This window comes from Triticum dicoccoides, chromosome 5B (assembly GCF_002162155.2).
Source record: "Triticum dicoccoides isolate Atlit2015 ecotype Zavitan chromosome 5B, WEW_v2.0, whole genome shotgun sequence".
NCBI classification, from domain to species: Eukaryota; Viridiplantae; Streptophyta; class Magnoliopsida; order Poales; family Poaceae; genus Triticum; species Triticum dicoccoides.
The window spans coordinates 589,941,962-589,952,468 of NC_041389.1; the positions used below are offsets into that span (position 1 = coordinate 589,941,962).

The 10,507-nt window shown below is 38.6% G+C and overlaps 1 protein-coding gene across 1 annotated transcript; it reads left to right on the forward strand.

The window, feature by feature from the left end:
* The first annotated feature begins 6 nt into the window (after positions 1 to 6).
* LOC119311847 lies at positions 7 to 3,323 on the forward strand. The gene is made up of 5 exons (XM_037587561.1): positions 7 to 124; positions 288 to 1,784; positions 2,027 to 2,149; positions 2,287 to 2,418; positions 2,806 to 3,323. Exons 2-5 carry the CDS (start codon positions 411 to 413, stop codon positions 2,938 to 2,940), a joined length of 1,764 nt encoding a protein of 587 aa, XP_037443458.1. The 5' UTR covers positions 7 to 124; positions 288 to 410; the 3' UTR covers positions 2,941 to 3,323.
* Positions 3,324 to 10,507: the final 7,184 nt, after the last annotated feature.

The window sequence follows — 10,507 nt, forward strand, 5'->3', positions numbered from 1 at the left end:
CCTTCCTCCACCCGCAGCGGAGAGGAAAGAAAGCCCTCCAAGAAGAGGAAGAAGAAGCGAACTCGGATCCGCGCCCCGCCCCAGTCAAATCAATCCCCTCCGAATCTCGCCGCGGGCGCCGCAGGTACTCCCGTCCGATCCATCCACCGATCCCCTCGCTCCCCCATTTCTTTCCTCGATTGGCCCCTTTCCTTTTGCGGCGCCGGTAGAAAATTAGGGTTTTTTATTTCCGCATTTTGGCGATCCCGCGTGACGGCATCTCTCTCCCCGCCTTTGTTTCTCCGCAGGATCGCCGTCAAACCCTAGGGAGGAAGGCGGACAAGGGTGCGCCAGCGCGAGCCTCGGCTCCCCATGCCCTAGCCGGCCGGCCTGCCCGCCTCCTTTGTTGCCGCCGGTCGCCTTGGGGCTCGATGTCGTGGAGGGATCCCGCGGTGCGGGCGACGGGGAGGTTCAACTCCCGGCCGCAGCCTGTGCCGCCGGCCACGCCGCACCCCCCGCCGGTGGTGGTTATCGACGAGGATGAGGACGACGTTGCTGCGGAATCTGAGGTTTTCATTATTGATGATGATGATGATGTGGAGATAGCCCGTGTGACGGCTGCGTGCAGTAGCAAGAAAGGGAACAGCTCTTGTAGCAATGTGATCAACATAGATGATGATGATGACGAGGAGGAGGAAGAGGAGGGTGGTCGGGCTGGCCCCAGCATGGCAGGCGCCGGCTCTCCAGCGGCGACAACTACCCCTGTGCGTGCTTCTCCTAGAAACAGATATGGGCTGGATTATGTTTCTGACAGTGAGGACAGTGATCTCTCTGAAGGACCGGACTCAGACTCAGACGGCGATGGCAGCTCGGATTGTGAGATTCTGGGTGACACTGGGACTGCTCGTAAGGTTTGGGAGAAGGCTGCTTCAAGAAAAACAACGCTTCATCATCCCCCGCATCGAAAAGATGGCAGGGCTAGTACTTCTGCATCGAGTGCCGAGTCAAGTACACACTATGATGAACCTCCAGAGAACCTCTTCTCTCCATTGTGCCCTCTAGATAATGACATCTTGAAATATTTTAGTGGTGCATTTAACCCAGCTGGGCAAAGTAGTAGAAATGGTGCAAAACATGGCACTGGCCCTTCTTCAGTGCCTAATGCCCAGGAAGGTCCGATTGACAATGATTCCCATGGAAAAGAAACTGAAGACCACAATCCCGCTCGCAGTTCAGATCCTGATATGCGTTACAATGGCCCTGTTCCTGAAAAAGCCCCAGAAAGAAGTCACCATCCTCACCTAGATGAAACCATGAAACCCGAAGGGCACACACGCTATAACTTTGTCTCTGCAAATAGGGTTTTTCCTGCATACTCAGCTGATTGTAAAGATGATAGTCCTATATTTGTCAGCACTCCTGAAAGGATGGATGAAAAAATACCTGAAGGCACATCTTTGGCAAAGGATGGACGGACTGCCCACAATGAAGCTGCCAAACAGAAGAAAAAGATGTGCTTTGCACCAGATGATGATTCTTGTGTGGATCAACTCAGAGAAGATCCAGTTTTTACTAGCAGGCTTGGTGGCTTGAGACAATCTGGAGAATACTTTAATGATAATGCTCCCACAAAGGAAGCATCGGGGACTTGCTCCTTGCCTCAGAAGGATTTGGTTGAAGATCCTGAAAAGTTAGGACAATCTTCTATGATAATTGGCGGCCGTGAAAAGCACAAAGAATCTGATGAGTACAAAAGGGCACAAGAGGAGGAGTGGGCATGCAGACAGCGTCAGTTAGCAATACAGGTATATTAATTTGCCTGCTTATAATTTGTCTTGAACTAGAACTATGCAGCGAACAGCAATACAGGTAAAGCTGATAAGTGTATATTAAGTCTGTTAATTTTAAGGAGCAGCAGGCTTATACTATTGTGTCTTTGGCATGCCTACTTTTAAGGATTTTTTTCTTTAATTATATGATCGGAATTCAAAATCTCACACTGGCACATGATTCATGATTTTATTTTGTTTTCAAAAAAATATCACAGGCTGAAGAGGCAAAAGAGGCAAAGAGGCTACGGAAGAGAAAAAAGGCTGAAGCTTTGCGACTGCTCGACATGGAGAAGAGACAAAAGCAAAGACTGGAAGAAGTCCGTGAAACACAAAGAAAGGTCTCTGTTCTAACTTATACAACGGCTAGCTGATTCGTGCATGATTCTCTGCCATCCTTTGTAGTATCTAGGTCATTGTCTTTTTTCTTTGGGTGATCTTGTGTTGTACTTACTATCCCCCTTATTTTGTTGAAAAGAGTGAAGAAACTATACAGCTGAAGGAGCAGTGTCGAGGGGCGGTAAGATTGGAGCTTGAAATTATTGAAAGGAGATACACTGATATGACTTCAATATTGCGTGCATTGGGCATTCCTGTTGAAGGGGGCGAGGTATGTTGACATTACTAACATTACTGATACACACAACCTGCCTTGAGCTTCCTAGTGACAATAGATTATTTGCTCTTATCTCTGCTACGTAATATTTTGATTGCTGTATTGATTATGTTTATTTCTATGATTAGAAAGTATACAGATACCAATGGCTCTTGGGTATATAGCTTAAGAACTAAATATTTTGAAGAACCGTAGCTTCTAAATGCACCATAGCACATTTGGATCACTACCTGAATTTCATAAACAAATGTTATGGTCCAGATCTACAGATAGTCCTGAATGTAAGCACTGGAAAACATAATTTTTGTGCAATGACCATATGTAAATAAAAATGTTCTATCTCCTAATGACAGCTTTCTGATACCATGCTTATTCTTTCAGGTTAAAGCTGCCTATAAGCAAGCCCTCCTGAAGTTCCATCCGGACAGAGTATCGAGAAACGATATTTATGAGCAGGTCAAAGCAGAGGAGACGTTCAAGTTCATCTCGCGCTTTAAGGAGAAGCTGAGGATATAGCTTCCCTGCTACCAGTTATGTAGGAGGGTTAACTTTTTGATAGGCTGAAATCTTGTCAGCAGGTCAAGCTGTGAAATTAATTGACGCTGAACGTAAGACAGTGTAATCCTTAGGATTAGCGCGGAGCATTCCTGATCCATCATTTGAGTTTTTCTTTTCAGTGGCATGTGCTCTGCTTAGCTTAATGTTATTCCAAGTTTAATGCCGGGGAAATGTTTAGAGGTGGCAGGTAGAAGGATCGTTTTCACTGATGACCCATCACCAGTGCTTTTTTCCCATGACGAGAAACGAAGGACTGCTGATTGTACGATTTGTTTCCCTGCAATTTTTTGAGCAGTCAACTATACCTGTAATATAAGTGAAAATGATTATTTCTTCTCCAATGTTGAAACAATGGCATTATCAAAATCTGAACGATGGGAGAGATGTCGAAGACGCCAAAGGTCTGGTTTTCTTTATTTTTGGCCGCCCGATTACTTGATGCTTGTAATCGGAGGCCACAATGGAAGCTGGCTGGCTGCACGCAGCCAGCTCCTTGCTGGCATTGCAATGTCTGAACTTGCTGAAGCGTGGGCGCTTCGTGGTGGCCGTTTCCCTTGCCTGATGAAGGCTTTGCCTCGGTGATTTTCCATTCTGACGACTTGGCTATCTCTGGTGCAAACGATCAACTCGGGGACAATCCACAGATTGTATGTGGGCGCGGCGGTGGCAGACGTCAAGAACTTGCTGGAGCCTTTCTCTCCTGTCAAGAACTCTTTGGCGGAGATCGTAGCTACGTCCTGTGGGCAAGCTGTAAACCGTGGTGTTCCATCGTAAATGAAGTGCCCAAGTTTTTTTTAAAAAAATAAAAAATAAAATAAAAATGAAAACGAGCTTATTATTTTGGAAGATCAACTTGAACTCTGTAGGAATACACTCGTGATGTACATCTCGTGTTTGTTGCTGGGGAGCTTCCTCTTCTAGAAGCTCCTATATGCCGCTCTCTGGCGGGAGCTATATCTCTAGCGAGACACATGCTCCCCTCGCCTAAAGCTTTTCGGGACGTCCAGTTTCGCTCAGTTTTCAATCGTTGGCAACTCGCTCGGACGCTTGTCCGCTCGGGTTTCACTAGTTCGCTCACTTCTTTTGGTTCGTTTTGGTTTTCCTATTTTCATTTCCTCTTATTTTTTTTCGTTGCTGATTCTTCACTGGTTTTTTAATTTTGCTGCTTCCTTTGTTTTATCATCGGTTCTCTTTATTTCTTTCACAGTTTTTACTGATTTTTTATTTTATTTTCCTTCCATTTTCTTTGTTTCATTCTCGGGTTTCACTGTTCTTTTAAACCTTTTTTTCTTTCTACCTTCTTCTTTGTTTCTTTATTTTTCATCGGTTTTATTTGTTATCTTTGTTTTCCTATTTGGTTTTTTCTGTTTCCATTCTTTTGAATTGGTTTTCTTCGTTTTTTTTCTTGCTTTACTTTTTTTATTGGGTTCCACTCTTCCAATTTATTTCTTTGTCGTTTTTATCGCTTTGTTTTTTGTTTAACACATGACAACCTTTTTCAGTACACATTCAACATTTTTCGCATACATCAGAAACATTTCTTGTATACACGTTTAACATTCTGAAGTACATGATTAAGATATTTCAAAAACTTAGATTTTTTATGTCTACTTTTTCTCATACACAATGCACACTTGTGGTATATTTTTAACACATTTTATAAGACACATTTAACATTTTATAAATACACTATTAATATTTTTTGAATACATGGTCAACATTTATCAGTACATGTTTAATATTTTATTAATAGCAATAAACATTTTTCACACACAGTATACATTTTTCGTATACAATAGGAACATGTGTACATACATGTTTCACATTTTTAAATACAGAACCAACTTTCTTAAACATATATTTTTTATGTCTACTTTTATTTAATGTATGTCATACATTTATTGTATACACCAGGAATATTTTTTATACACGTTTAATATTTCTTAAATACGTGATAAACATTTGATCACATTGTATTTGCTTTGCATATATCTTTTGGATACATAACAAACAGTTTTCCATACATATTTAACATTTTCAACCGGTTGATTAACATTTTCAAATGCTTGATAAACATTTTTTAGATGTTTGATTAACATTTTTTATATAGATGATCAACTTTTTTCATACACATTGTATATTGTTTATATACGCTTTTCGTATACATGAGAAACATTTCTCTATACAGGTTGAATATTTTTTAAATGCTTGGTTAATATATATATTTTTTAAACCTTGTATGTAAATTATTTATTATAATACATATATTTGGAATATATGAAAGTATAGAAAACAAAAAAAAACAAAAAGAAGAGCGTGAAAAAACAGGAGAAGAAATAAGGCAGTGCCCTGTGGTCTGTGCCTTCCCGCTCGCTGGGCCGGCCATTTTGGGAGTCGCCTGACGCAAGCTATGGGTCAGTTTGGATGGAGACCTGAAGGTCCAGCCAGCCTGGAAGAAACTAGCGCCTGGAACTAGCCTGGAATTCATACGATTTTTGCCTGGCCAGGCAAGTGTCATATTGATGTGTTTGGTTGGTGACCTGTAGCCGACCGTGAATAGCATGGAAACTTGTGCGTGATACGGCCCAGCAATCAAGGAAGTCCGTCCTTTCCCTTTCCTAATCATGCAATTAAAGCCCAGGCAGATGGCCAGGCGCTCGTTTTTGGTCGCCTGGGACAAGATGCCTGGCCTGGATGGTTCTAATTATGGGATTAGTCATAGCCTGCAGCGGCGGACGCTCAGGCACTAGTTTTTTTGTCGCCTGCGCCTGGAAGGCTGGCCTGGACCAGGGAGCTTTTGTGGATGGTAACCAAACAAAGTCCAGGCAGCCTCCAGGGAGGCACCAGGCCAGGCGCGCGGCCACCAGGACGAGAACCAAACATGCCTTATGTCTCGCTTTCCACAGGGAAACCTCGAGTGAAGCGCGAGATGGGCCGGCCAGGTGCGCAGTTCAATTCTGGAGGCACTTTCGGAGGGATCATTATTATATATGGAGATAAAGCAAATAGAAACGTCCTTTATTCCATGTAATTTTGTGCATAGAGCTACAAACCATGAGCTAGATAGCTAGGCTTGGTACTACTCTTCCTCAGGGGAGACATATTTGGTTGGGATGACCCCGCAATTCTCTTGTTATGCCTGTAAATGTTGATATGAGTTAATAAAGCCTAGCTGTCTTTTCTAAAAAAAAACCTTTTCGTTTTTTCTATAAGTTTTCACTTTTTTTATACTTCCAAATATTATACATAAATACATTGCAAAAGTACTTTACATAAAATATTCAAAAAAATGTTAACCAAGCCTTTGAAAAATGTTAAATGTGGATAGAGAAAATGTTTCTCATGTATATGAAAGATGTATACAAAAAATATACAATGTGTGTGAAAAAAGTGGATCCTGTATTTCAAAAAATGTTAATAAAAACATTTGGAAAATATATTAAACAAGTATGTGAAAAGCATTAATCAAGCATATGGTTTTAAAAAAATGTGTATATAGATATTTTGACCATATATTAAAAAATGTTAACTTGTATTAATTTTTGTGGATCAAAAATTCAAAAAATGTTAAATTTTTATATAAAAATGTGGATCATTTATTAAGAAAATTTTAAACTCGTATGATAATCAAGCATTGGAAAGAATTGTTAATGTGTATAGAAAAATGTTGACCATGCATAACTATTAATCTTGTATTGGGAAAATGTTAATCAAGCATTTGAAAAATGTCAAGTGTGTATAGAAAAAATGTACTTTACATAAAATATTTCAATAAAAAATGTTAACCAAGCATTTAGAAAAATGTTAAATGTGGATAGGGAAAATGTTTCTCATGTATACGAAAGATGTATACAAAAAATATACAATGTGCATGAAAAAAGTGGATCCTATATTTCAAAAAATGTTAATCAAAACATTTGAAAATATATTAAACAAGTATGTGAAAAGCATTAGTTAAGCATTTGTTTTTTTAAATGTGTATATAGATACTTTGACCATATATAAAAAAAAGTTAACTTGTATTAATTTTTTTGAATCAAACAGTTCACAAATGTTAAATGTTTATATAAAAATGTTGATCATGTATTAAGAAAAAAAATTAAACTTGTAGTTAGAAAATGTTAATCAAGCATTGGAAAGAATTGTTAAATGTGTATAGAAAAATGTTGACCGTGTGTAACTGTTAATCTTGTATTTGGAAAATGTTAATCAATCATTTGAAAAATGTCAAATATGTAAAGAAAAACGTTGACCTTTTGTTCAATAAATGTTAATCTTATGTTGGAAAAGTGTTAAACGTGTAGTAGAAAAAATGTATTACATATGTATACAAAACTGTATAGAAAAACAGTGAAAATAAATGAGGAAAAATAAAGAAAAGAAAAACCCACTGAAAGTTAGAAAGAAAAAAATAAAACTAATGACAAACGAAGAAAAAAAGGAAGAAAGAAAAGCAGCAAAAAGAAAGAAAGAAAAAAGACCAGTTGAAAAAAAGGAAAAACAACAAAAAAGTGGAAAACAGTTCTTTTCCTTCAACTTGGTCGCAACCTACTAACTTATCACGGACGCGACGGTGACTAGGTGGCTAGCCAGTGCAACACTGCAGCAAGGACATCCCGGGATTGAATCCCGAGCACTTTCTTTTTCTCAACTCTATTTGTTTTAAGTATGCGCTAATGGGCTGGTCCGTTACTATAGATGCTTTAGGCGAAAGCTCTTACCGTCTCGCTATAATGAAGATATACCTCTCGCGACCGCACTCTCTGCAAACACTCGGTATCCTGTAAAGAGGAGCACCTCAACTCGGTTGGCACATGGCATACTGAAGCCACTTGGCTACTGTAGCAAAGGCTTTTTGGTTTTCATTTGGTTTATTTAAAACTATGAACATTGTTTTTAGTGTGAAACCTTTTGAAATTTGCCAACATTTTTTATTTAAAAATGAACATTTTTTAAAACGTGCTTTTAAATTTTAAATATTTTTTGGAAAAATGTTTTTATTGAGAATTCCACAATATTTTGAAATTGCTTTATAATTTTTTGAAGATTTTATGCAAATTGTGGATCTTTTTTGAAAAAGTGAATTACAAACATTTCTCATATTTAAAATTTCAGTTTTTCCTAAAACACCAAAACAATTATTTTTTAAATTATAAATAAATTTTTAAGTAATAATGATTTTTAAAAAATGAACACTTTTTGATTTTTTTTAAATCACTAATGATTTTTGGAAAAAAAATTAAATAAAATAATGGAAAGAAATCTATACCGGCCCATAAACGATAAAAACCGGGTAGGATACCCTTCAGAAGGTTTCCAAAACCACAGTTGGTAGAAGTGTTTTATAGGTTAAATGGGTCGGTCCATCTTACCTCTCGTCGTTTGTTGCCCATGTAGAGTGTTGACATTTGATGCAACGTGCGCCAAAGAGGATTTTTGAGACCTCCTATTTGACACCTTCAGTGCAAGGTAAGTTGTACAACGCTCACAGCTCACCCTCGTGGGCTAGGCCTAGCGGCGTTGGCACGCTCACTCATGCGTCCGCCTAAGTTTTTTCTTTCATTTGACGGTTTGGCGGTTGACACATTGACCACTTGACCCATTTGATTAGTTGTCTAGTTGCATGTTTGACTATTGTCTCTGAGAGCAGTTTTTTTTGCGGGTGTCTCCTAGAGCAGTTGACAATTAACTTTTCTTTAAAAAGTTCATGAAATCAAAAAAAGTTCGTGCATTTGAAGAAAGTTCACAACTTTGACAACAAAGTTTGTGAATTTCAAAACAAGTTTGTGATTCTCACAAGAAGTTTCAAGTTTTTTTTTGCAATTTAGGAAAAGTCTGTGCGTTTGAAAAACAGTTTACTAACCCCAAAAAGGTTTGTGAATTTGAAAAGTTCACGAATTTGTAAAAAGATCATGATTTTTAAAAGGGAAGCAAAAAAACAAAAAAAAACCATCCAAACAAGCTCATAAAAACTAAAGGAAAACCGGTAAACCCCGCAAGAAAGCTACTAGAAGCTCACTCACCAAATTCGAAAAACAAAAACCAAAGCCGGCTCGAGCTTCCAGCTCGCGTAATGCCGTATAGCGAGGCCCATATATAATCTAGCAAATTAGCACGGTGTGTGCGCTGTATATCAGTCTTTAACTGCAAAATCACTAGTTAGAGTGCACCCCTTATAAAGTTCACTCCCACGTCCTCTCATGATGACAAATGGTGCGTTGCATATGTGACTTGTCACAATGTAGGAGTTTTGTATATTTTTTGTTTATTCGTTTTTAAAAAATGTTTTATCTCTTGAAACTTGTGTCCACATCATGAATCATTTTCACCATTGCATTTCTCATGTCGAGATCTTAAAACATAGATCCCATACTAATAGGCTTGGACGATCTTTTTTCTAGAAACAAAACCTAGGGAAAATTGGAAATAGAAAAATACTAGAAACCTGGAAAAACATGTTTTTTTTGAAAACTCAAAAGGGAAAACAAAACAAAAAACAAAACCAAAAGCACGTATGTGATTTTCACTTTTTTTGGAAGCACACTTGTGATTTTTCACTTTTGAAGCGCATCTATGCTTCACGTGAAAGCACAAATATAGTTTTCATTTTTTAGAAAGCACAATGTAGGAAGGACAAATGTGCTTCTTGCCAATAGCTTATGCTTTTTTTTGTGAACCACAATTGTGTTCTTGCACAACTTTATGTGAGAAAAAAAGTCGCAAAACCTTGAAAAAATCAAGCAAAATCTATGTCTTTAGGTGGCGCTATTGGCGCCAAATAGGAACGGGGATGATTTACCCTTACTGCGTCATCATGAAGGAAGAGAAAGACGTATGGGCATGCTCAATTGCGTATGTGCTATGCTTTTTTCGTGGCCGGCCCGGTCTATGTAGAATATAAAAAAATTCAACTATTGGGGAGTTTGCTATCGTGATGGTGCGTCGTGGTTTAATTTGGCTTCATATGTTTATTTGTTTTGTGTTAATATGGACTACGGAGAGAATTATTCTTATGAGAGGACCACATTAATTATCATTCTTTGGACATGAGGATCACGTTAATTATGGAAAATATTATCGAGCTTTGGAAGGAAGGATCACTAGAATATGAATATGTCCCATTGCAACACACATGCAATTAGCTAGTAACATTGACATGCTATGATGAAGTGTTTTGAATCAGTTGGTGCACATCCTCCAGCGGCAAGAACGAGGTGAGGAACCCTCAAAGGGGGATGTGGGTGCTAAGTGTCCCAAGACTTGGAGCTATATATTGAAGATAATAACAATTCTCCGATTAACTCGATCATATGAAGACACAATGAGGGTGCTAGCAAGATTAAAATCATACTATAATGTTGTCCTATGATGCATGCTAGGCATAGAACATGCATATCTACAAACACAATAACTAATCAAATCATACCCTCTAGTAGAGAAAATCAGGCTGCGGTGGCTGCAACATTGGGCTAGACATCCCTATTCAATGCATCACTGTTATCACCCATGTCATGGCCGGGGAAGT